The sequence below is a fragment of the Ursus arctos genome, unplaced genomic scaffold, assembly GCF_023065955.2.
Source record: "Ursus arctos isolate Adak ecotype North America unplaced genomic scaffold, UrsArc2.0 scaffold_3, whole genome shotgun sequence".
NCBI classification, from domain to species: domain Eukaryota; kingdom Metazoa; phylum Chordata; class Mammalia; order Carnivora; family Ursidae; genus Ursus; species Ursus arctos.
Genome location: NW_026622985.1, coordinates 100,630,497 through 100,655,626, shown reverse-complemented (window position 1 = coordinate 100,655,626; position 25,130 = coordinate 100,630,497). Strand labels below are relative to the sequence as shown.

General features: G+C 38.8%; 1 protein-coding gene across 3 annotated transcripts in view; it reads left to right on the top strand.

Moving 5' to 3' along the window:
- LMBR1 (limb development membrane protein 1) overlaps positions 1 to 25,130 on the top strand; it is a 180,989-nt gene that overhangs the window by 101,727 nt on the left and 54,132 nt on the right. For all 3 annotated transcript variants that reach the window (XM_026479220.4, XM_057304482.1, XM_026479222.4), the window contains exons 6-9: positions 904 to 1,030; positions 1,474 to 1,542; positions 2,384 to 2,448; positions 6,458 to 6,530. In XM_026479220.4, coding sequence (XP_026335005.1) covers positions 904 to 1,030; positions 1,474 to 1,542; positions 2,384 to 2,448; positions 6,458 to 6,530 — 334 coding nt within the window. The remainder of the gene's footprint in view (positions 1 to 903; positions 1,031 to 1,473; positions 1,543 to 2,383; positions 2,449 to 6,457; positions 6,531 to 25,130) is intronic.

The window sequence follows — 25,130 nt, the reverse complement described above, 5'->3', positions numbered from 1 at the left end:
AAAGAATTTGTTTTATATTTAAAACAAAATTGTGCATAAAGATGGTTTATTATATTCCAGGCACAAGAAGTAATGATGGTTTTATCTAATGTGAAGAAAGGAGTAGTACGTAATTGATAGCCATGCCCTGTGCTTGGCCTGGGTTTCTGTGGCAGGCTTTGCTCAGGGAGTCTCTGGGTTGCACAGCAGAGGACGCTGGTGGTTGTAGGAGCTGGGGGGCACTGGCGGCTGTGCTGGCGGGAGCAGAGGGGACACTGGTGGCTGTGCTGGCCGCTGCGGGAGCCGGGGTGGCCACTGGCAGGAGTGGGGGAAGGGCTGGGGGGTGCTGGCAGCTGTGGGGGGGAAGGCGGAGGGGGTGGGTAGGTGCTGGTGGCTGCCCTGACAGTAGTGGGGGAGGGGGCACTGGAAGCTGCAGGGGGGAGGGGTGGGGGCGCTGGCAGGGGAGGAGACACTGGTAGCTGCGGGGGGTGGGAGGGAGGGTAAGGGGGTGGTGAGGCGCTGGCAGCTGTGGGGCCGGTGCTGGTGGCTGCTGCTGTGGGACCTGGCACTGTGTGGGCTCACGGGTTCTGGCGCTCCCACGGCTGCTTGGCCGCGGACCTTAGTCATCCTAGACGCCCTCACTTTGAACCACAGACAAAAATTCATCAACCTGCGTTTTAAAACCCAGTTCTGAGAAATGTTTTCATGATGAATTTTTTGGGTTGTTTAAAGCTTAATGGTATTCCACATAATTTTGTAAAGCGAAGTCAGTCTAAACATGACACTGTAAAGCTAGTGTTTTTTGTCTTGCTAATAATTATAAATTTTCTCCCTTTCCAAAGAATTTTTGTGCTTTCATATAGTTAAAAACCTAATTAATCATGAGATGAAATAAAATACAATTATCTCCATTATCTTTTTCAGGGAATCCGAGCCCGAATTTTAGAAACTCTGGTCATGCTTGTCCTTCTCGCACTCCTTATACTTGGGATAGTGTGGGTAGCCTCGGCGCTTATTGACAAAGACGCAGCGAGCATGGAGTCTTTGTATGGTAAGCCGGCTTCTCTCCGGGACGCTGAACTGGGTGTGTAATTACACATTTGCTTTCGTGAATATTTTAATAATTCTTTGTGTCGTTAGCCCTTGTTGTTCATTTACAGAGTTAACAAGTCTTAGACATGTTTAAGAAAAGAAATGAGTGTTCATGTGTTTGCTGTATTCAGAACGAGCAAGCAGCTTTTAAGATTTTTTTGTTTCTTAGCTGGTTTCTGTTCTTAAAATTCCATGGAGACTTTTTCTCTCTCCAAACAGGTTTTGCAAGAGGGTTATTTCCTTTTCTTCTATTTTAGATCTTTTTATTGTACAATTTAGAAATTATATGGTTTAGTAGACTCAAATAGGCAATTATGTTTATCAAACATTAATTTATAGTCAAGCTGTATTCTAATGTACAACGTTTTGGATTTACTAAAATATATTTGTGTTTCTTTACAGATCTCTGGGAGTTCTACCTACCCTATTTATATTCCTGTATATCTCTGATGGGATGTTTGTTACTTCTCTGTAAGTATTTTTCTGGCTTAATGTTGATGTGAAAATGGAGTTCTTTTTTTTTTTTTAAGATTTTATTTATTTATTTAATAGAGATAGACAGCCAGCGAGAGAGGGAACACAAGCAGGAGGAGTGGGAGAGGAAGAAGCAGGCTCATAGCGGAGGAGCCTGATGTGGGGCTCGATCCCATAATGCCGGGATCACGCCCTGAGCCGAAGGCAGACGCCTAACCGCTGTGCCACCCAGGCGCCCCCCTGAACTTTTTTTTTATGTTAAAATACATTTTGATAAGCTGAAGCCATGAAATAAAACACGTGTGTTAAGGAAAACCTCTCTTGTAGAGAGACACACACAGGCACACACATGAACGTGCACCCACAGGCACACAGCCACTGAAGCATTAGATTCTTCTTTCGAGTGGTAACGCAGAATTCTGTGTGGTGAATTTGTGGTCTTTATTTAAAATGTGTTCAGTTTTACTTGAGGCATTGCCGCGTATCTCAGGGATATTATAAGCAGATAAATGTAGTTAAAAGGAGTTAAGATAATAGTTGTTTGGTTCTCAACTCCATCAGCACTTGGAAATTTAATCTGCTCTTTAGTTGGTTTTCTTTAATTTCTTTTAAGTGAAAATACTTGTTATTACTAAGCCTTCTCCAGTCTTCAGGTATCTTTCATCCTCCACCTGTCACCCCTTCTAGCTTCTTTATTGATGAGTTGAAGCATCCTCTGACAAAACACTGAGAGAATCTAAATTTAAGGCAAGAGTTTCCTTAAAGCGATAATCTTTGAGTCTGTTCTGTGTTTTGCCCTAGCAGTTTATCTGCTTCCTCTCTGTGGTCTCTCCTGCAGTGTGTACCCCCGTTGGCCTTTCCCGCATGTTCACAGTGATGGGTCAGTTGCTGGTGAAGCCAACAGTAAGTGTGTCATCTTGTTTGTTAAATAAATGTGCTTACTTTTGAACATCTTTTAGGTTGTGAATTAACAATGAAACAGAATATTTCTGTGGGCTTGTGACCTCATTATTATTATTATTATTATTATTTTTAAAGATTTTATTTATTTATTTGACAGAGATAGAGACAGCCGGCGAGAGAGGGAACACAAGCAGGGGGAGTGGGAGAGAAGAAGCAGGCTCATAGCTGAAGAGCCTGATGTGGGGCTCGATCCCATAACGCCGAGATCACGCCCTGAGCCGAAGGCAGGCGCTTAACCGCTGTGCCACCCAGGCGCCCCCCTCATTATTATTTTTGCTTTTGTTTTAATCTTTTTCATCTTTGGAAACCAAATTTTTTTTGCTTTTAAAACACTTAACTGTGGACACTCAGGTAGAAATTCCTCTAGCAAATTTTAAGACAAAATTTACAAATACAAGTATTTTAGGTGTCTGTTATAGCAGTAGTAACTCTGTTATGTTTCAAAATTTACCACATATATTCCTTGATTTTCAGAGCAGTTATGTCTCTGAGAAATTGTCTGCATGTTGCATTTTGATTATACTTTTCACTTTAATCTCAGAGTTACCATATATTCATTTTTAAATGATTTTCAGTTAGTAGTAATCCTAATGATTTGTCCCTAATTTCTTTGGCTTCTAGCTAGCTCTTTTGTCAAATATTTACTCACATGAAAAGAATTCTTAGCTGCATTTAAGGAACTTTCCGTTTACATTATTTTCATGGGTCCTTACTGCGTGCGAACTCAGGTCCACTGACCTCTAGCCTCTGCTCCCGCCCTGCCCCCTCGACTCTGATTCCACACTCACCAGCTGATGGGCTGTGCTCACAATGGGCTGTGTGCTTTCAGTTTCCAGGTGTGTCTGGGGCTTCCTCCCATCAATGCGCCCTGCCTACTCCAGCCACCTGACAGCCTCCTCAAGGCCTGGCTCTGATGTGGGCTGCGCTCACTGCCTATCTTTGAACCTTGCCTCACCTCTTCTTTAAGTTGAAATAATCAAGCTTCTTTCTCTGCACTTTTCATATTCCCCTTCGTTTGTATTTCACTAGTAGTACCTATTAAATTATTTTGTTTCTATGTTTGTCTTTCCTATCAGGGTAATTAATCAAGGAAAAATTTGGGGAATATTGTAGTAGATATTCTTTTAGTAATGCTTGCTTAATTTTGAAAGATTTAAAAAATACATGACAAATAATTTCTTCATATCTTTTTAAAAAGTAAAATTGGATTATTTAACTTGCTACATAAATGTATACACACTCAAATAAAACATTCTATCAAATCTTGAAATTCACTTCCCTCTTGAAGCGGTTGTATGACACTGCATTCTTAATTTCTTCCTGATTCTCTGGCAGAGCTTTATTTTATTTATTTATTTATTTTTATCTCTTTCTCTGTTTCTATTTCCTGGCCTCCTAAAGATAGGCAAATGTTCCAAGTTCTGTCCTTGATCTAACGTTGCTCTGCTCTGTTCTCTTGACCACCTCTGTGACTTTCATGACACTTGTAAATGTGTAACTCTAGGGAGCAAAAGGCACTGAAAACAAACCACACCGCATTGTAAATGCTGCACCTGAATACCCCACGGAGCTGAAAGCTCAGCTCCTAGAAAACCAAACCACTTACTTCACACCCTTCCCAAAGCTGAGTTTTCTCCTAAACTTGTCTCTTATTAACATTATTGTCAAAACTTTAATTATCTTCGCCTCTTTTCTTGCTCCTAACATGCAATATTAATGATATTCAGTCAGTGTAGGCTCTGTGTTTGTGATAAGTACTGTATTTTACACACATTTCATTTTATCCTGTTAACAAACCCGTAAGTTAGGTGGTGGTCTTATTTTATGGTTCCGTTATCTGTAGTTCGGAGAGATTAAGTCGCTTGTACAAGATTACAGATCAGTGAGAATGGGGCAGGATTTGAACCCAGAGACTGGTTTCAGACCCTGGGCTCTGGGCCACTGTTCTGTTCTGCCATAAGCTCCAGAGTACTCGAACCACTTTATTGCTGAGTGTACTTCATACCTCTTCACCTCTGTGTTTTGCTTATAGTTTCTTCTGATCCAAATGCCTTTCCCCTTAATTATCAGCTAAGAGGCTACTATTATCAAAAACACTTGCCAGAACTTTTTTTCTTCCCACCTAGAAGTTGGGGATCTTTCTTCCTCTGAACTTCTGTAACATTTTATTTTTGCTTCAGTTATAACAGTTATTTTAACCCTGTAATTTTTTTTTTTTTTTGAGTTCATTCTGTCTCTCCTGGACACTAGAATGTAAGCTGTTTGAGGTCAAGGACTGTGTTTGACTCATACTTAGGTCCGCATGAGCTCAGAGTGGTTAAGAGTGTAGGCTTCAAAAGGCAGATAACTTTTCTTTGCCAAACCCTTGTTTATTGGCATATTTATAAGATGGGGATGATAACAGTCTGTTTTTCATTGGGTTGTTGTAGAATCAAGGGGATGATTCACACAAGCATTTAACACAAATATCTGTGTGCCACTCATTGTCACTCACTCACATGAAGACAGGCCCATGGTGGTAAGTCACTAACAGTTTGCATTGTAAAAAGAAATCTTTTTGTATGGGCTAGACCTTAAGAAAAGTAAAAACTGGATTGTGATCCAAACAGTAGAAATGGTGAGAACATTGATGGGAAAGAAACTTGATCCCACAACCTACAAAGATATAGCCCCTGCCTTCCTTAGGCTCAGAGCCTGTCGTGGATGAACTCAGCCCAGTCCACTACCTGCACTGGTACTGTCCATCTGCCCAGTCTTTCCCACTTAGAACTCAGGGGTCATTTCCTGGGGGAGGCCCTTACTGGTGGCCCGCTGAAGTGGGTCACTCCACCATTTTCTCCAAGGTTGGTCAGCTTTTGTACTTGTTTATTTGTGTGTTATTATTTTACTGTTCTTATTTTACTGTTTTATTTTACTGTGATAGCTATGCCTATTGATAATAAGGGATTACCAGTATTTGTTGAAATACTGGGGATTATTGGATTGCTCTAAATAATTTTTATAGAAATTAGGCAGATTTGATACCTGATAGGAGTTGCGTGCTTTGAGACTCCTTTTTATGAAAATACCTAATCAGGGAGCTGAAAGGATATACATATATAGGGTTTCCACCCTTTTGCTTTGTTCATCAACTTCTCGCAATTTATTGTTTTGCTGGGATAAGCAGTTTGGGTTTGAATTATATTAAATATATCAGCTCTGGGCTTCTTTCAGATTTTCCCCAGAGCTAGGAAGATATTTAGGATCATTTCAGGAAGGATAGCTATTAACAAATCTAGAATTAAACATATTTTAGGTTTTATCAGTTGTGAATATTGTGCAGATAATATTCTATATAATTGGTGATTGATTAGTCGTTCTTGTTTTTTACTAGTGTTGTATGACATAGTAGTGAGTGGGGTATATACAAGCATATTTCTCTAGGGTTCTATCTATAGAATGATTTTGATAATACCAGTATTCATAATTTGCAGAAAATTTTTAATATATGCAGATGATGTAAGTGGAAAGTATCGCGTGGTAGTTACTGAGTTTATAAGTATCGTGTGTTAAATATTATGTAGGTAAATATAAATGAAAAACCAGTGTTGGACAGATTAATCTATTCCTTCTTGCTTTAAAATATTGGTTTGGGCCTGAGAGATATTACTGTATTTAGCCTTTTGGATATTGAGAATTCATACATTTATTTGTCATTGAGAGAGCAGTGTTCTTTAATCCTTTAAATTTAAATATATGTAGACTTTCTAATAGTCAACTTTTGATGTGTTTAGTTATATGCTGAAATATTTTTCCTTAACTTATAAGCAGAACAGTTTGAGTATTTTTATTTTAAATTCCTAATGATTTTGAATGGTTATCTAAAATCATAGGCCAAATAGCCTAAATGTTCTCATAAGCACTAGTTTTGTAATGTTACATTAGTCAATGGTTTGATCTTTGAATTTAGATTCTTGAAGACCTGGATGAACAAATTTATATTATTACCCTAGAGGAGGAAGCACTCCAGAGACGACTAAATGGTACGTATATTTTCCATAGTTAAGCTCAAAAAAAACTATTGAATTCAAAAAGACAGCTAATTGAGGGGGAAAAATACAAGCCTTAGCACATTCTGCTGATGCACCAGGTCAAGCCTTAAGAGTAATGTGTGAACGTCCCAGGTGAGGACAGTTTTGCTGAAGACTAGCGGCACTACGGTCAAGTTCCCGTCTTTCCCTAGCTGTGATTAGCTGTAATCTAGCAAGACCAGTTCACTTCCGAGACACTGGCCGCTAAGGTACACCTCTACTGCTATGTATTTTAAGCATGATGACTTAGTTACTAAGGTTTTGCAAATTTGCATGTTTTCTTAGTGACTTCAGTATCCTTCATTTCTTTCCTGTTGAAATCTTTAAGATCAAAAGTAGTATGTCTCTTTGCTACTAGGTGCCAAATTTGACTGTCTCAGTTATGCTTAGGAGCTCTGTTGTTATTTGGGAATGGTGTTCATTATCAGCTATGATAACCAAGTAAGCGTGTGAAAGATCTTAAAGTTTAATTTTTATTTACTCATCCTTTTGGCTTCAAATGAAGAACCAGTGAAAAAAAGAGTAATGACATAGTTTAACAGAGAAATGATACAGTTTGGGTAAATTTTCTTTCTATTTTACTTAAATGCTTTTCACTCTGCACTTTCTTAACCTGCAAAGTTGTTTTTTTCCTTTAATGTTGAAAACCAAGCCCAAGATCAGATTATTAATAGCTAACTGTATTTCAGGATCATAATTAAAGAGTAGGTACAAAATGGAAGTTATTTTAAGTATGAAATAGGAAGAAATATACCTACTTTCTTCAATTACAAATAGTGAATTTAAATCATCAACTCAAAAGTGTTGCTAACGTTTAGACCTTTATTCTTAGATCAAAGAATTTCAGATTCTATGTATTTTAGAGAATTCTTGGCAACAATATTGTATCCTTTGGTACCAATAACTTTTAGACTGGAACTACATGTATCTTTTATTCTTCTAATATTATTAAAGCTATTTTAATATTTAAGCCTACTTTATTTCAGAATTATAACTTTACTCAATACTGTCAGCTTTATAAAATTTCATTAAAGTAGTAAATATTATTATAAATTTGTCTTACTTAGGTAATCATGCTAATACATGATAAATGTACCTGAATTGTCGTGCCGCTGCCCGTAGTGTGCAGTTTATGTTTCAGCCCGAGGTATATGGTCTTTCTGTCTCACAGATCAGGAGGCTGAGAACTAGGGAGAGTAAAAGATAGTGCCCCATGCGGGCACCTGGGAGGGTCAGTTGGTTAAGCTTTCGACTTTTGATCTCAGCTCAGGTCTTGATCTCAGGGTGTGGGTTTGGGCCTCACATCAGGCTCCATGCTGGATGTGGAGCCTACTTAATTAAAAAAAATATAGTGCCCCGTAATTAAAGAATTTGAATTAAAACAAAACTAAACCAAAAATATAGCCTTTTCCCACTTTTCACTTCCAGAAAAAGTCCCTCCAGAGTCTTTCTAGATCCTTTGGCTCCTCAAATTTCAGAGTGGATCATTATATCTAAAGAAATTGAAAAAGAGGTAGTCACCAGAAGGCTAGATGTATTACAAAATGAAGCCAAACCCAAACGAACAAAAAGCCCTGACTAGCACAGAAATATAATTTAGACAGGATTAAGCATGATATGATAGCTAATGCTAAGTATAATTTTATTTTCTACCATTTTGGTAAGCCAGACACCACTTCTAAGTGCTCTGTTGGTAGGTTGTTAAAGTCCTTTCTGTTGACACTCTTTAATGATATGTTGGGATAGCTGCTGTAGTTTTGTTATTTGCTCCTTGTTAGCACCGTGGACTGTTTCAGGTAGAAAACAACAGGCTTGTAACATAAATGGTTCTATAGTAAAATGGGCATATTGACTAATATAGATTAAAATCATAAGCTTCAGTAGGGTGTATTTATCAATGTGTGCAGAGGGAAAAAAAAAGCAAAAAACCCCAGTATTTTATGATTTGCTATTTTTTTAAGAAAGTATAGATAATATAGGGCTAATAATATAGGGATAATATAGGATGGCTTAGTTGGTTAAGTGTCCCGCTCTTGATCTCAGTTCAGGTCTTGATCTCAGGGTTGTAAGTTCAAGCCCCATGTTGGGCTTCACACTGGGCGTGGAACCTACTTTTTTAGATCATAGAAGGTAAGTAGTGGAAATCATCCCCATGGGTTTTATTTAATCTAGTATTACGCCAAATGGATTTTGTTATAACACTTATTTTGCAGTTTAAATTATTCTTAAAAAGTGAATTTAAAATATTTTTTATTCTGGGCTATTTTTTCTTAAATATTTTATTTATTTATTAGAGAGAGAGAGCGAGCACACACGCACGAGCAGGGGGAGGGTGAGGGGCAGAGGGAGAAGGAGAAGCAGGCTCCCCGCTAAGCAGGGAGCCTGACATGGGGCTCAATCCCAGGACCCTAGGGTCATGACCTGAGCTGAAGGTAGATGCTTAACCGACAGAGCCACCCAGGCGCCCTATAATCTGGGCTATTGAACAGAAATGCAGAGTAATAATAAGAGTAAAAGATTAAAAAATTTTTACAGCAGTGATTTACCCCCGAATTCATGGTGGTGTTTTGCTAGTGGCCATTGAGTGTGCTTTCTTGGTCTGCGTGGGGAGGTGTGATGCACACCACAGAAATTTTTGGGACAGCTGCGTGGTTTGCTCTGAGCTTAGTTTCACAGTCATTGAAAAAACATAACATTTTTTTTCCTGGAAGATATATAACTTGTTGTGGTAGTTATTGTATTATTGGAGTTGAATTTCCATGTGTGGTTTTTAAAAATATCAGTATAGCTCTTTGATGGAATACTTGCCTGTGACTTCTCCATTGTTCCTGTTTATCACTTGTTGGTGCTAGTTTTGTTTTATTAGTATTAATATTACTTCAGAAAATATGTTAATAAAATCAGGCTAACCTGTACACTATTATAGTGTAAATCAGTGTTATAAAGAAGCCATCCTGTTAGTGGTCTGCTTGGCTTTTTCTCCTCCCTTTTCTGTTTACTGCTCATCTTTTTTTTTTTTTTTTAAAGATTTTATTTATTTATTCGACAGAGATAGAGACAGCCAGCGAGAGAGGGAACACAAGCAGGGGGAGTGGGAGAGGAAGAAGCAGGCTCATAGCAGAGGAGCCTGATGTGGGGCTCGATCCCAGAACGCCGGGATCACGCCCTGAGCCGAAGGCAGATGCTTAACCGCTGTGCCACCCAGGCGCCCCTGCTCATCTTCTTCTAAGCACCAGACCTTGAGCAGATGAATTTAACTTCTGAGTCTCAAGATCATAGATAAGTTGGCTGAAAAAGAGAAAAAACAAGAGTAAGGATCCATAAGATTTTTTTAAAAAATATTTATTTTGTTATATTAGTCACCATACAGTACTTCCCCAGTTCTTGATGCAATGTTCCATGATTCATTAGTTGCGTATAACACCCACTGCACCATGCAATACGTGCCCTCCTTAATACCCATCACCGGCCTATCCCAATCCCCCACCCCCCTCCCCTCTGAAGCCCTCAGTTTGTTTCCCAGAGTCCACAGTCTCTCATGCTTCATTCCCCCTTCTGTTTACCCCCCCTTCATTCTTCCCTTCTCCTACTGATCTTCCTAGTTCTTATGTTCCATAGATGAGAGAAACCATATGATAATTGTCTTTCTCTGCTTGACTTATTTCACTTAGCATAATCTCCTCCAGTGCCGTCCATGTTGCTGCAAATGTTGGGTAATCGTTCTTTCTGATGGCTGAGTAATATTCCATTGTATATATGGACCACATCTTCTTAATCCAGTCATCTCTTGAAGGGCATCTTGGCTCCTTCCACGATTTAGCTATGGTGGACAATGCTGCTATGAACATTGGGGTGCATATGGCCCTTCTCTTCACTACGTCTGTATCTTTGAAGTAAATACCCAGTAGTGCAATTGCTGGATCATAGGGTAGCTCAATTTTTAACTTTCTAACTTTTTAACTTTTAACATTGGGGTGCATATGGCCCTTCTCTTCACTATGTCTGTATCTTTGGGGTAAATACCCAGTAGTGCAATTGCTGGATCATAGGGTAGCTCAATTTTTAACTTTTTAACTGTTTTCCAAAGTGGCTGTACCAACTTGCGTTCCCACCAACAGTGTAAGAGGGATCCCCTTTCACCACATCCTCTCAAACATTTGTTGTTTCCTGCCTTGTCCATTTTTTGCCATTCTAACTGGTGTAAGGTGGTATCTCAAGGTGGTTTTGGTTTGAATTTCCCTGATGGCTAATGATTTTGAATATTTTTTCATGTGTCTGTTAGCCATTTCTAACTGGAATACTTGAAAACAAGAGAAATAGATGGTAGGAGTTGTATGTATTCCTGGAGCAGGAGGGAGCCCCAGATCTCTAGCCATCTGGTTCATACAGCCCTCCCTAGTGTCCACATCACCATTACAGGAGTGAGGAGATGTCCCAGGACTCAGCCCTGTCCTTGTTAGGCTCCTGCTTCTCTAGGCCCCAACATACAGTCTTACTTTGGTGTCTGCCTTGAGGCCAGGAGGAGTAGTGCTTGCATTCTGTCCTTCCCCCTTTCTGGTAGTCAGCATAAGGAGCCCAGAATATCCAGGACCCTTGCATCTCAGATTGTCCCCCACATCTCTCTACGTCTCATTTCTGACCTGATTTCCTACAGTCCCTGAGCTCCTGAAACTCTGCTTATACCATGTGGAACCATGTGGGTCTAAGAGCTGCTGGGTCTTGTTAGCAGAGCCACCTAGATCCTCAGTCTTCTCCCTCTTGCTAGAAGAAACTTGGCTCTCCCAGCATGTACTGCTTCTCAGTCCCTCAGATGGTAGCTCTGTTCTTTCCCACAGCCCTCACTTCACTCCTCCAGGAGTTTGGGCAGGTGTCCTCTCATTCTCTTCTGCTGCTTTCACACACTTTGAATCTCATGTTATTAGATCGTGACTTCTCCCTTTTCACTCCTTTCCTTCCAGGCAAGTCCTCTTCCATCCTCTAGGTTATAGTTCCTTGTTCATGATCATTCTTTCTGCCGCTATGCCTATCACAACTGGTGATTTCAGTGTCTACATGGATGACCTTTCCAGCCTGCTTGGCCATCCACAGACCTCTCTTTTAATGGTCTTTCTCAGCCACTTGCTGCCTGGGGCCACAGCACAGGCCTGTCACCAGTGGGGACAAAATCTTGTGTGGTCTCACCATCGGTCACCCTACTCTCCACTCACTGCCTGTAGTGTGCCATGCCCTATGGTTCTTCATGCCATCTGTCCATCTTAGTAACTTTTTACTGCCTTTTCTCCCTCACTTCCTTCAGACCCTCGCTGCCTCACACGGTTTAAATTCCTGGGCCATCGTTTGACTCAGTGTGCTGCTCTCTCAGTTCTCTTCCCTTCTCTCTGCTTGGCCAAACTCTAGCCTTGGTCATAGCCAGCTCTTCATGTTCGCAGCACGCACACCTGTTCAACTGACTGACTGTAACTCCCTGCCTGGCGTTTCCTTAAATGTATGACCAGTATATTAAATGTACTTTACATTCTCCTGGAGTCATTTTGTGTCTTCTCTTTCCTCAAGACTTCTTCACCATTACTCTCAGCCGATGACCTTGCTTCCTCTTTTCTTGAGAAAATAGAAGCAAGCATGCTGAAATATTGATAAGCTTTTTCCTTGATTGATTCATCTACCTGCAACTCCCCCAACAGGTGCTGCCTTTTCTACTGATGCTGTGAGTGGACTGTCTGTGCTTCTGGTGAAGCTCAGCCCTCCCCTCATGCACTGGATTCAGTTCCTTATCCCTGATTCAGGGATACATCTCTGGCCATTCTACTGTCTCTCTGACATAACCAATCTTTCTCTAACTGGATCATTTCCTTCAGCGTAGAGCTTTGCTATAATTTTTCTCAACAGAATGAATAAATGGAAGGAAGGCAGGCAAGAAAGAAAGCAAGAAAGAGAAAGGAAAGAAAGAAAGGAGGAAAGAAGGAAATGAAATCAGTCTGTCTTGACCTCCTATCCCTTATGGCTCACTATCTCATTGCTTTGCTTGTCTTTATAGCAGAACTCGTGGGGTTGTACACTCATCAGTTTCATTGCTGTGCTCCACATTTGGTTATGGAGCCACTCTCGCCCCCCACTACTGTACTGACATGCTGTTGTCAAGTTGGCTAGTGACTTTGGAGTCCTCAAGTAACCACACTCCTCATTCCACTTGGTTTTCAGTTTACTACACTTTCCTTGTTTTTTTACTTAAGGAGCTACTGCTTCTCAAAAAACTGCTGGTTTTTCTCTGTCCATAGCTTCTTCACACTGGAACGCCTCATGCCTCAGTCCTTAAACTTTTCTCTTGTCTGTTTACCTGCACTCCTTTGGTTATCTTATCTGGTCTCATGGCTTTAAATACCATATATATGCTGCTGACTTCTCCTCTGACCTCTCCATCCGTGTAATAGACATTTCTACTTGGCTGCCTCATAGGCATCTCAAACATACCTTGTCCAAAATCAGCTGAAGATCTTATTCCCCATTTCTGCTTCTGTTGCAGCTGACCTGTCTCTATAGGTGGCAAATCCAGTGTTTTAGGTGCTCAGGCCAATTCCTTGGAGTCTCTTTCTCTTAATTCCCATAAGGATTCCTTTAGCAAAGCTGTTGGCTCTAGCTTCAAAGTATCTGCTTGCATGTCACCACCTTGGTTTGAGTGACAGTCACCTCTTGGTTAGATTGTTGCAGTTGTTTCCTAATTAGCCTTCATGTGTCTATCCTTGGCCTTATAAGTCAGAAAAAGTGCTTGAGATGTAAGTCAGATCTTCTCACTTATTTGCCCAAAGTTCTCCAGTGGCCCCCGTTTTCAATCTGAATAAAAACCAGTTTTTGCAGTGGTTCCCTTTCTGCCCCCATGTGCTCTCTGACTTCTTTCCTGCAGTCTCCTTCCAGTTCTTCCCTGGCCTGTTGCCTCCTGTCCCGGGGCATTGTGTTTCCCTTTTGCTTCCTGTCTTTCAGGTCTTTACTTAAAGATCCCCTTCTCAGTGGGCTTTCCCACATTGGAGCCGTGTGGATATGATTAATATTGCCAAGCTTCATCTTTGCTCTGGCACTTCTTTCCCTCTTTCCTGCCTTATGTTTTCCTGTAATACTTTCCACTTTCTCACGTACTGTTTCTCTTTTTATATATTGCCAGTTTCTCCATAGTAGAACAGGAACTGCATAGGGGCAGGGGGTTTTTGTTCGTTTTCTTCCTTTCTGTACTCCTGATCCCATGATGTCCCCAGTCACATAGTGGGTTGGTGATAAATACTTGTTGGATGAGTAAATGAAGAGATGAAAAACATGCATGATGGAGAGTTGTCATTTACCGAAAGGAAGTGAAGAAGGCAGAAGAAATAAAATTTGGTGATAGGATAAAAGAATTAACATGGAGACACTATTTAGGAAGGCCCACAGTAGTAGAGACCTCTGAAGACAAGCCAAGATTGTGGGGCTGGAGGACCTTATGCCCTGGGGTGTTAGTGAAGAAGCAGAGATAAGGTGGTTTCCCCTAGTGTGAAGCCATGAAATATGAGCAATCAAGATCCATTTCTACTCCAGGACCCTAGAAGAGTAGCCCAACAGAAAGTCCCATTACATTAATTGTGGTAGAAAATCTTTTGTAATTCCTACCCAGGATTAAGAGGATGCATATATCATTAGCATGTTTAAATGTTTAAGTAATGCAACAGCATTAATTGAAATAATTAGCTTTCGTGTGTATATAGCCTATGGGTGTACTGGGTAACTTTAGAAGTACCATAATGAATAGGAATTATTTTTTATTGTTTAAGTTCAAAACCTTGACAGTTCTTTTAATGTAATTTATTTTAAAATATTGTAGACTTTGAACTTAATGATTCAATTCGATTTTGTTAGGTACTATTTTCATCTTCATGATAAAAAGTTAGTATATCAATTTTGGTAGAAATTACTTTCCTGCTTGATTTTGATCTTTTTTTAAAAGCCTTTTTCATTGAAGCTTGTATTAATTCTTTATTCTTAAGAACACAGAAAATATACTTGTTTCATTTTTGTGGAGTGTCACATTGCAGTACCTTTGTATTCTGAAAAACAGAAGATTGAAAAAAAATAACTCATTCGATCTTTTCATGGAACTTAGTTACCTGTCAGAAGCAATTGTTCACCATCAGTCTTAGAATCTTGCTTATTTATCACTATGTTGAGTTTGCCAGGCAGTTTTATGATGATGCCAGGGTTTACGGTGGTATTTATGCTTGGTTTAGAGTAGTTGCATACTGTCAGAGGCATTTTTTTATCATCACCGTCAATACAGTTTGCTGATTTGGTCGTTATTAACTGAAGCCTTTTAGGTAACACCCTTTATGTTGTAAGGAAACTTGTATCACATCTTCTGTTCTCTACATACCTTCATTTTGATTTTCTTTAGCTATTCTTCTATAGTCTAGCAATGGTTATTCTAGGAATACGATTTACTGTTGGTTGTATCACTGAAGTTGAGAATATCTCGAATGAATCAGACCCTGGGCCACTTTGAGCAATGATGGGTTTGGACTGGTTAAAGGTGATCAAATATCAACTCTCATCAACAACATACATAGCAAAAATTGTTGACACTCAGTGACCCCCCTTTTTGGCAATACTATGAAAGAAGAAAGTGTCTAGTAATATCTTGACTTCCTGAGCTAACAGGAAAGAATATTAACTCTACTGGTGAGACTAATTAAGTGGTTTCTTTCTAACAAGATTACCAACATTTGGGTCCAAATGTCTGGAACAATGAGAGATACCTTGCTAACAATTTATTCAGCTTCTTGAGCCATATAATCACTTTCTTGACTATAATGGTGGCCCAAACAAATGATTTGTTGCAAGATGTGAGGTGACTGAAGAGTTGTGAGATAAGATATAGTATCAGTAGATGAGGAATAGTTGGAGAAACAAACTGTAGAGTAACTTAAGAGTCAAGTATCATATATTCTCTGCAATTTAGAGGGAGATTGCTGTATATAAATGATCTAAGTTTGTTAGCAGAAAATAAAATTTAATATACATGAGCCACTTGTTCGACCACAGCCTATTTTGATGATAGTATTCATGATAGTACTATATATAAATATGAAGTTTAAAAAATAATATTTTATCTAGTTTAAGATCTACCAATAACTTATATCTAAGGTAAAAAAAAAAAGCCAATTAATTGTATATAGCTTTTTTTAAAAAAAGATTTTATCTATTTATTTGAGAGAGAGAGAGAAAGAAAGAGAGCACGAGTGGGGTGAAGGGCAGAGGGACAAGTCAACTCCCTGCAGAGCCTGGTGCAGGGCTCAATCCCAGGACCCCCAGATCCCAATCTGAGCCAAAGCCAGAAGCTTAACTGACTGAGCCACCCAGGTGCACCAGTACATAGCTTTTTATAATGTTCTTAAAGCTGATTGTTTAATATTTTCTGTCTTGTGGTCGTTTATAATGAAAGTGTATTTGAATTTTCAAATTGTGTTGGCTGTCGAAAGTCTTACATTACTTGATTGTGTACTTAGCGATATTTTTGTGGATATGTCACAAGTAAATAGAAACTAATATTTTAACAAATATTAGCATTGAAGATGGAATAGAAATAGAGTGAGTGTATGGATTGTCTGTCTCTTTTATAGATAATAACAGAGTTTGTTGATGCTGAGATAGATGCTTTAGAGATTTGAATGTCCAGGCTTCAGTTTTCAAAAACTTTCTGGGGTCTGCCTCGTCAGCAGTGGCTCTGTGCTGAACAGTGATTGGTGTTTGCTAAGAGGACGGAGACTGTTCACTCTATGAAGTTTAAGGAGTCTTGGGCTTTAAACAACAAAATTATCTAAGTGATTAGAAATAATTAAAAAGTACTCGAGGGACCTCACAATCTGGTGATAGAGATCACATTGGTCAATTTAATGTATTAAGTATAATCAAAATTTTAAAGAGTTATAGCAACAGATTTTCTAATCAACTTTTTTTTGGTTATATGCTAAGTTAAAAAGTTAAATGAAAAACTAATCTGTTTATACTAGAGGTGTCTACTTCTAAATAGTATTCATTATGAAACTTAGTTTAGGACACTAAGTTGTTTAGGGAGATTTATTGCTTTGCATTATTTGAATCATTTACATACCAATTTAGAGATTTATATTTATTTTAAAAAATGCATTACATATTTTAAATTAAATAATTAGTATCTCCCTTTCACATATGAATGTCACTTAAAGCTGTCTTATGTATTAAGGCTTAGTTATTGAAGAAATGCTGGGCTTTGGGAAATTTTGTTATCTTGGACACAGAATATTTTCAATACCACACTAGTTTTTCAGCTTAAGAATAAAGCCGGGAAAAGTTGCCTTCAGCTATTAGTTTTCCTGAATCCAAAGAGACGGGTGGGGCAGGATCAAAAATACTTACTTGATCAAAGTTATTGGCTCTGAAGGTATTCTTACCTGTGTAAGGAAGATGAAAGGTGTTGTTTTTATTGCACCCTAGTAACAGTGTAATTTTGAACTAATTGGTGTTGAACTGCCAATCACCTAGGGGAATGCAAATAGATACTCTTCTAATTTCCTTTGAGGTAGTGAAATCTTACGTCGAGGCTGGAAGAAAAACAGAATAATACCGTTAAATTGACCTTAAATGAGCTGCTTTGTGGTTTTCTTGGAGAATCCCTTTTTATTTTTCATGACTAGTCCAGACAGGTTTTGTCTACCAATTTGACTTATTGACTAGACAATGCTGACATGGAACATGTTAGATTCATTTTGAAATAAAGTAAGGATAATACAATTGTTCAGGATATTTTGATGATTTTTTTTTAGTGCAGCTTAAATTCCCGTCACATTCCAGTGATTGTTTGCAGTGTGTCTTGATTCCTTACAATAGCCATCTTTCCTTTGGTCATTTATAATGGAAGATTCTGCTTCAACAAGCTTGCTCTTCCTCACTAAGGTAATGGTACATATATAGTAAAGGATGGTAATGTCTTTGAAAATTGTGTTATTCCAGGTGAATCTAATCATTTAATGAAAGCATGCTTTGTTTGAAGATAATGAGAATGTATTCTTGATTTTTGTTTGCAAGTCGGTATTTATTAACTGTTGTATGCCTAGCATTGTGTCACCTGAAAATAAAAATACAGCATTTCAGAAATACTACTTTAGTTATTTTTCCTTTGAAAAATATTGTGATTGGTTTAGATATTTGTATTGAACTTTGTAGATATCACACCCACAAAGTAGGCATTTCTGTCTTTTCACATAACTTAAAATAGGCAGCAGGAATACTGTTCCTTTGATACCTGTGCCCTTTCAAAATTCTGAATACTATCAGATTATTTTTCTCTAGCACTGAACTGGTTACTGAAATAATGCTTCTTTACAAACATAGGGAATGAAGTATAGTTTGGAATTGTAATTAGTGAAGTTAAATGAGCTACAGATACATACTGTATAATTTATGAAGAAATGGGATAAAAAAGCAAAAGGTATCTATAATACTGTTATTTAGTTGAAGCTTTGATTCAAAGATACTTGCAAACCTTATAATACTATGCCATCTTACTGTAAGTCTCCTTCTCATATGGAGGTATTCGTTGACTCCATAATTTGTCTCCCTTTGGCTTCGGCTACCAGAAACTCTATAAACTTACATTCATAGTCAAAGTTTAGTAGTTTTGGGCCACACTTGGTGAATATCTCTGTCTTTAACCTTGTTCTTCTATAAATGTCAATTATATATTGACTAGTAAAATAATTCAACTCAGGAGCTCTGGAAGTACTGTAGAACAGGTTAGTGCATTCAAGACCTCAGGCTCTCCAAAAGAGAACGTATTGAATTTTTCTCTCTTCAGTGATGGATGCAAGTGAGGAAGGAGATGCAGAGGACACAGTACTTACCTTTCCTAGAAACCCAGGGTAAGACTAGACTTTTGTGATTCTCCCAAGAGGGCTTAGAAGAAGAGCCTCGAATTCCTAGTGCATTAGCACCTCTGCCATCTTGCACTTTGGCCCTGAGTCCTCTGTTTTCTTTCTCCCTTTGAAAAAGGAGTGCTGCTGCAGAGAGAGACACCAGCGCACTGACACTTCTTCCTGCATCATTGTTTCTGGCCAGTTCATCTCCAGGCCTCCAAAACAGAAATTGCTGGGCCCTCAAAATGGTTTGTCATTGTTTGAAGGACTCTCTGACTTGATTCAGTGTGAAGGGAACAGTAGCTGTGCATAAAGAAAAATGATCACTTGCTTAAGGCTGAGTGATGAAGGTTAAGATGAGTATCTAGAGCAGTGATTCCCACTGAAGTTAAAAGTTAGTGGAGAGACAAATAAGAATTTTTACCTAGTCCCCAAAAGTAACATGGACTTTTAAGGACATCTAATTAGAGAAGAAAAAAGACCACCTAGAATATGAAAAAAAAAATTAAAAATTCAGTAGACAAAAGATGAAATAGCCCTTATGGTAGGCAGAATAGTGACCCTGCAAAAGTATCCAAGTCCTCACCACCCTGATCTGTAAATATTTCCCCTCTATGACAAAAGGGACTTTGTAAGGTAATTAGGTGAAGAGTCTCAAGATTAGCCTGGATCATCTGGTGGACCCAGTGTCCTCACAGCATTGTTATAAGGGAGGGTTGGAGAAAGAAATGTGACAGTGGAAGTAAAGGTAAAGTGACCTCAAGAAGGGACCATGAGCCAAAGAGTGCAGGCGCCTCTAGAAGCTGGAAAAGGCAAGGAAACACATTCTCTCCTAGAGTCTCCAGAAGGAACACAGTCCTGCTCACACCCAGATTTCAGACTTCTGACCTCTAGAACTGTAAGATAATAAATTTGTAGTGTTCAAGCCACTAAGTTTATGGTACTTTGTTACAGCAGCAATAGGGAATGAGTGTAGTCTTTCTGAGAATTGAATTAATTATCTGGTGGAATCAAGTGGGAGAACCATTTCATGTGACAAACCAAAAGTACAAAGAGAAGGAAATACCAATGAAATGCAAGACACAGACTGTAGAGCTAAGCTACTTAATCTTAAACAGTAAGCATCTAGAAGGAGGAAAAAGAACAAGTAGAAAAAAATTAAGTAAATAATAATAGAAGAAAATGTCAATGCGCTGAAGAAAGATTTTAGTGCAGATTAAAAGACCACAGAGTCGTGGACAAGATTATTAAACAGGACATTTAAAAGATCTAGATATATTGTGTAGCATTGTCAAATTCCAAGAATAGTGATAATAAAACACCTTACAAGCTTTCACATAGAAAAATCACTTATGAAGGAGAGAGAAATCAACATCAAACTTCCCGTTTGTATCCTGTTAAGGATTATTGAATAATAGCGTTAGTTTTAAGGGTTGGGGGGAAGATTGCAACGAAAAACTCATATTTATAAATATGTATATTAGGGCCAAAAAAGATATTCATTTATTCCGTCATTTTATATCTGTACATTGAGTATCTAATTTGTGCTAGGTACTATTTTAGGCATTAAGGATATGGCAACTTTTACACTGAAAGAAAAATTTAGTAATAATCTTATACTAATTAATTAATTTGATGGGGGTGTGGGGAGGGGCAGAGGGAAAGGGAGAGTCTTAAGCAGATTCCATGCCCAGCATGGAGCCTGTCTCAGGGCTTGATCCCAGGACTCTGAGATCATGACCTGAGCCAAAATCAAGAGTCGGATGTTTAACCAATTGAGCCACTCAGGCACCCCAGTATACTAAATATTTTAAAAGCAATTTCAGCGAAGTCTAGGATTTAGGAGGAGTGGGTGGGAAGCAATGAAAGAACAGATAAAAGTATCATGAAAGCTTCATGTGAGTTGGGGGCACCTGGGTGGCTCAGTCTGTTAAGCGTCTACCTTTGGCTTAGGTCATGATCTCAGGGTCCTGGGATGGAGCCCCGCATTGGGCTCTCTGCTCAGTGGGGGTCTGCTTCTCCCTCTCCCTCTGTGCGTGCGTACTCTCTCTCTCTCTCTCTCAAATAAAGAAGTAAAATCTTAAAAAAAAAAATGAAAGCTTCACCTTGGTGCAGGAAAGTTATTCACTAAAGCATCACTATGGGGTTATAACTATGTTATATTGAAAAAAAAGTGCAAGTCTACTTGTGTTAACAGTGAGAAAGTAACCACCGAAGTGCCAAATTAACATGGGGAATAAGAATAAACAGAAATTCTACTAGCTGAGAAAAGAAGAAATAAAGAGCAGAATAAATAGAAATTATGAAATTACATGAAAGAAAGAGCCACCAGTCTTCATAATAAGCCAACTTGTGGATGGCGGCACTCTGACCCTGGATGTCACTGTTGAGCTATGGGAAAACCCACTTTGAAGCCCACTCTGTGTCTAAACTTTTAATTTCATGAAATTATTTTCTTTTTTTTAAGCTACTTTGAGGTTTTTGATTCAGTGGAAAACATCCTGTAATAAATACACCTCATTTCACATATGAGAACCCTGAGGTTCAGAGAATGAGAACTTGAGAAAACCCCAATAAAATTTGGAATTTAGCAGACCTAAGAAAACCTTAGAAGCAGTTTAGCAGACCCAGGGAAGCTAAATGCTAAGCCATCTGTGCTTGATTCATATCCTGAAATCCCCCAAAGTCTTAAGAGGTGGCACCACCAGATACGGAAGTGGACATGAAGTGGAATAAGTTTAAGATAAGGAGGGTTGGTTGAAGAGTCTGTTGATGAAGCGATTTGGTCTCCACATTTTTTCCTTCCATCCAAGGTACCAGGCACTGCCTCTTTCCTGCCCCAAGAGCAGAGGGAGGGTTGTTCTCCAGAGAGTGAAACAGAGGCTATGGCCTGGACACAGTGTGAAGTAGAGGATGGGGTGAGTGCACACAGGCTCCCATCTCCTTTCACTTGGACCGCCATGCTTTAATACCCCAAGGAGATCAGAAGAGTCTTATCTGGGGAGTCTGTGTAGCCCAGAGAGCTCCACAGATGCCAGCAGTAAGGTATCCTGCATGAAAGACCTGGGTGGATTACCCAATAAGAAGTTGTCAGCCACCACCCACACACTCTTGAGTTTCACATTAACATGTTTAGTGCTTCATTCTTTTTTTTTCCCCCAAAGATTTTATTTATTTGGGAGAGACAGAGAGCGCCTGCGAGTGGGGGGAGGAGCATTAGGAGAAACAGACTTCATGCTGAGTGTGGAGCCCCATGTGGGGCTTGATCTCACAATCCTGAGGTATGATCTGAACTGAAACCAAGAGTTGGATGCTTAACCAACTGGTGTCCTAGTGCTTTATTCTTAAATATGAGCAGACAGCTAAGACTCACCAGACTTCTGAGCCACATGAAAGGAGAGGCCAAAACAAATAAGAAAGACCACTGAGGGAGACAGAGTATACACTAGAGAAAAATATTTAAAAATAAATCTGTTAATATCCTGAGAAAGACCAAGATTGCAGTCATGAGAAAGGCCAGGATTCCATAAAAATGGAGTATCTAGTGCACAGAAAGAGACTCTTGATAATTAGAAATAATGACCTATCTAAAGAACTAGTAGATAAAGAACTTCTTTAGAAGATAGGTAAAAATGGCAAAAATAGGAGAAAAGAGTTTAGAATATTAGAGAACCAGTTCAGGATATCTAACATCCAACTAACAGGAATTCCAAATGGGAAGAGGAGAGAAAATTTCCCAGATCCGAAGGATGTGAATTTGGAGATTGGAAGGGCTCATTAGTGCCCTGCGTAGTACACGGAAAGGGACTCGCTGCAAGAACACTGGGAGCAAAGATCCCATGCATTTCACAAGATGGAAAGCAGTTCACACTCAAGGGGACAGAAAGAAGAACTTCAGACTTCTCAGAAGCACTAGAAGCTGGAAAACAATGAAACAATGACTTAATAATTCTGAATGATAATTAGTTTTGACCTAGATTTCATATTTAACCAAACTATAAGAGCAAAGATAAAATATCCAGTCTTATGTAGTCTCAAAAATACTACCTCCCATTCATCTTTTCTTTGCAAGCTGCTGGAGAGGCCATGTGCCACTTAAATAAGGGAGCGAAGCAGTGAGAAAGGCAGAGTTGGAAATAAGAGATGTGCCATAGGAGAGGAGAGAACAGGGCCTGGGATGCCAGTGTGCAGCAGGCCCAGAGAGCAGCCTGGCCAGGCCAGGGCAGGTCTCAAGACTCCAGGAGAAGTTGCTCCCAGATAATGCAATGAATGGGATAATAGGAATTTAAACACCAAGAGAAAAAGATGTTTTGGGAGGAGAGGGTGGCTTTGAGACAGTGGTAAGTACATAGAAGACTAAGCAAATAGGAAAAATGACTACTACTAGCGGTGGAAAGAATCCTATGTGGAAAAAAGGAAAGCTAATCATAGTTTATTATGTGAAGCAGTGGATGGCATTTCTTTTGTAATAATGCAGACATTGAATATTGATGTAACCAAAATGTCCAATAATCCACGTGGTGGGGGGGGAATGGCAAGGGGTGTGGTTTGGTAGGAAGGGCATAGTTAATACTTGGAGCTGGAAAATTAAGACCCAGCAAGCGAAGCTGTTTATTTAGTGCTAGGAAGACAAATACTGAAAGAATCAGCTAAACAACTTGAAGTGGCTGTCGTTGGGTAGGTGGAACTGGGAAGAAGGCAGCATGTATGTATGTGCCTTGTGCAAGTATGTGGCACTTGGAATTGTGTGCATGTTTCATTTTGATAAAGATAAAATTAAAAAAAAACACTTCAGAAGTTAAGACAAGTAGTATGGAAGGTATAAAATCAAGTTTATCAGCTGTTATAAAAAATTATACTGAATGCAAATACTTTATTTTAGTAAATGTAAATGGGCTGAATTCCACTGTTAAAGAACAAGAGCCTGTCAGATTGGTTTATTCAGCCGTTTTTCTATAAGCACCTATCTGATTGGGCTTTGTTGTTTCTCCTGTTTGATCACATTTGTGGAACCGCTTGTCAAAGTTCTCTGCCTCCCCTACTCAAGGAATTAACATGTGACTCTGACCTATGCCATTAGGACACTGGAAGTTTAGTCTCGATCCTAGCAACATAAAGACTGAAAAATTTTTTCTTGATCTTAGCAACATGAAGACAAAATAGTTGGGACGGGCCCATCCCAGGTATAATATTATGAGGAGACAGTCCATCTATTCCTGCCACCTGGAGCCTCCCAGCTGCCTGGTTCCTCTCCTTTCCAGGAAAACTGGAAGTTTTTCTGCTGGTTCTGTCTCATGACTTCCTTTTCTGTTTTAACCAGTCAGTCAATTTCAGTTGCTTATAACCAACGAACTCTAACTGATAAGGTTAAACCTCAAATAAGATTCAGCTCTCTCTCTCTCTCTCACTCACACACACACACATATATATACCTTTAATTTTAGTCTTTCTTTTTTTGTCTCTTATATGTAAGTCTGTAATAAATCAGTAAGTAAGTAAGGCAGGTAAAAACAAAAAGAGAGTAGAACTTAATGTCCACAAAACAGAATTTAAGCAGAAAAACATTAAAGACAAAGTGGGTCATTATCTAAAGATAAAAGGTGTGATTCATAAGGCAGGTGTAACAGTCTTATAGGAACCCGAAAAATTTAGCAGACAAATACAAATACATAATGAAAAAAACTCTTTAAAACTGAGAAAACCTAACCAATAAAGGTACGTTTGTAGTGGGGGATTTTAACTTATCCATTTCAGAATTTAATGGATAAAATAGAAAGAATATGGAGATATACAAGTCATTATAGAAATAAGTAGAAAATGTGAATAGGGAAAATCCATGTGAAAAACATCTGAAAAGATGCTCAACCACATTTAGGGAAATGCATGTTAAAGTAACAATAAGAAAACATTTTTTTATCCAACATTTTTGCCAAAATTCAAGAATTACAACATCCAGTGCTAGGGAAAATATAGGAAGAAAATAGGTACTTTCAAGAGCTATACACGGAAATGTAAATTATTACAATAAGTTATTTTTTCTTTTTTTTCTTTTTCTGAGAGAGACTGAGTGCATGTGTGTGCATGTGAGCGTGGAAGTAAGGGCAGAGGGAGAGAGAGAGAGAATCTTAAGCAGGCTCCATGCCCAATGCAAAGCCTGTCTTGGGGCTCGATCTCACGATCCTGAGATCATGACCTGAGCCGAAATCAAGAGTCCAATGCTTAACTGACTGAGCCACCCAGGTGCCCTTATTTTTTAAAATTATTACAATATTTAAATCATTACAATAAATTACAATATTTGGATGGAAGTAACCTTTAAATATCTCTTTACTGTAAATGCTTATATCCTTTGACTCGGCAATAGAAATATTGGAATCTGTCCTAGAGAAACAATAGAATTAGAATGTCCTGGATATGCATACAGAAATTTTTGTTGCAACATTGTGTGTAGTTGCAAAGAATAGAGGAAAACCTGACTAGTCATAAGTGGAATAATTCTGAATAAAATTGAAATGCATCCATACTTTGGAATGTTATTCAACTGTTAAGGGAATTGGCACTATCTGTAAACATGGATGTATCATTGACTAGGAAAGCAAGTGGTAAAATAACATGTCCGATTTAACTCATTCCTAAAAATATATAA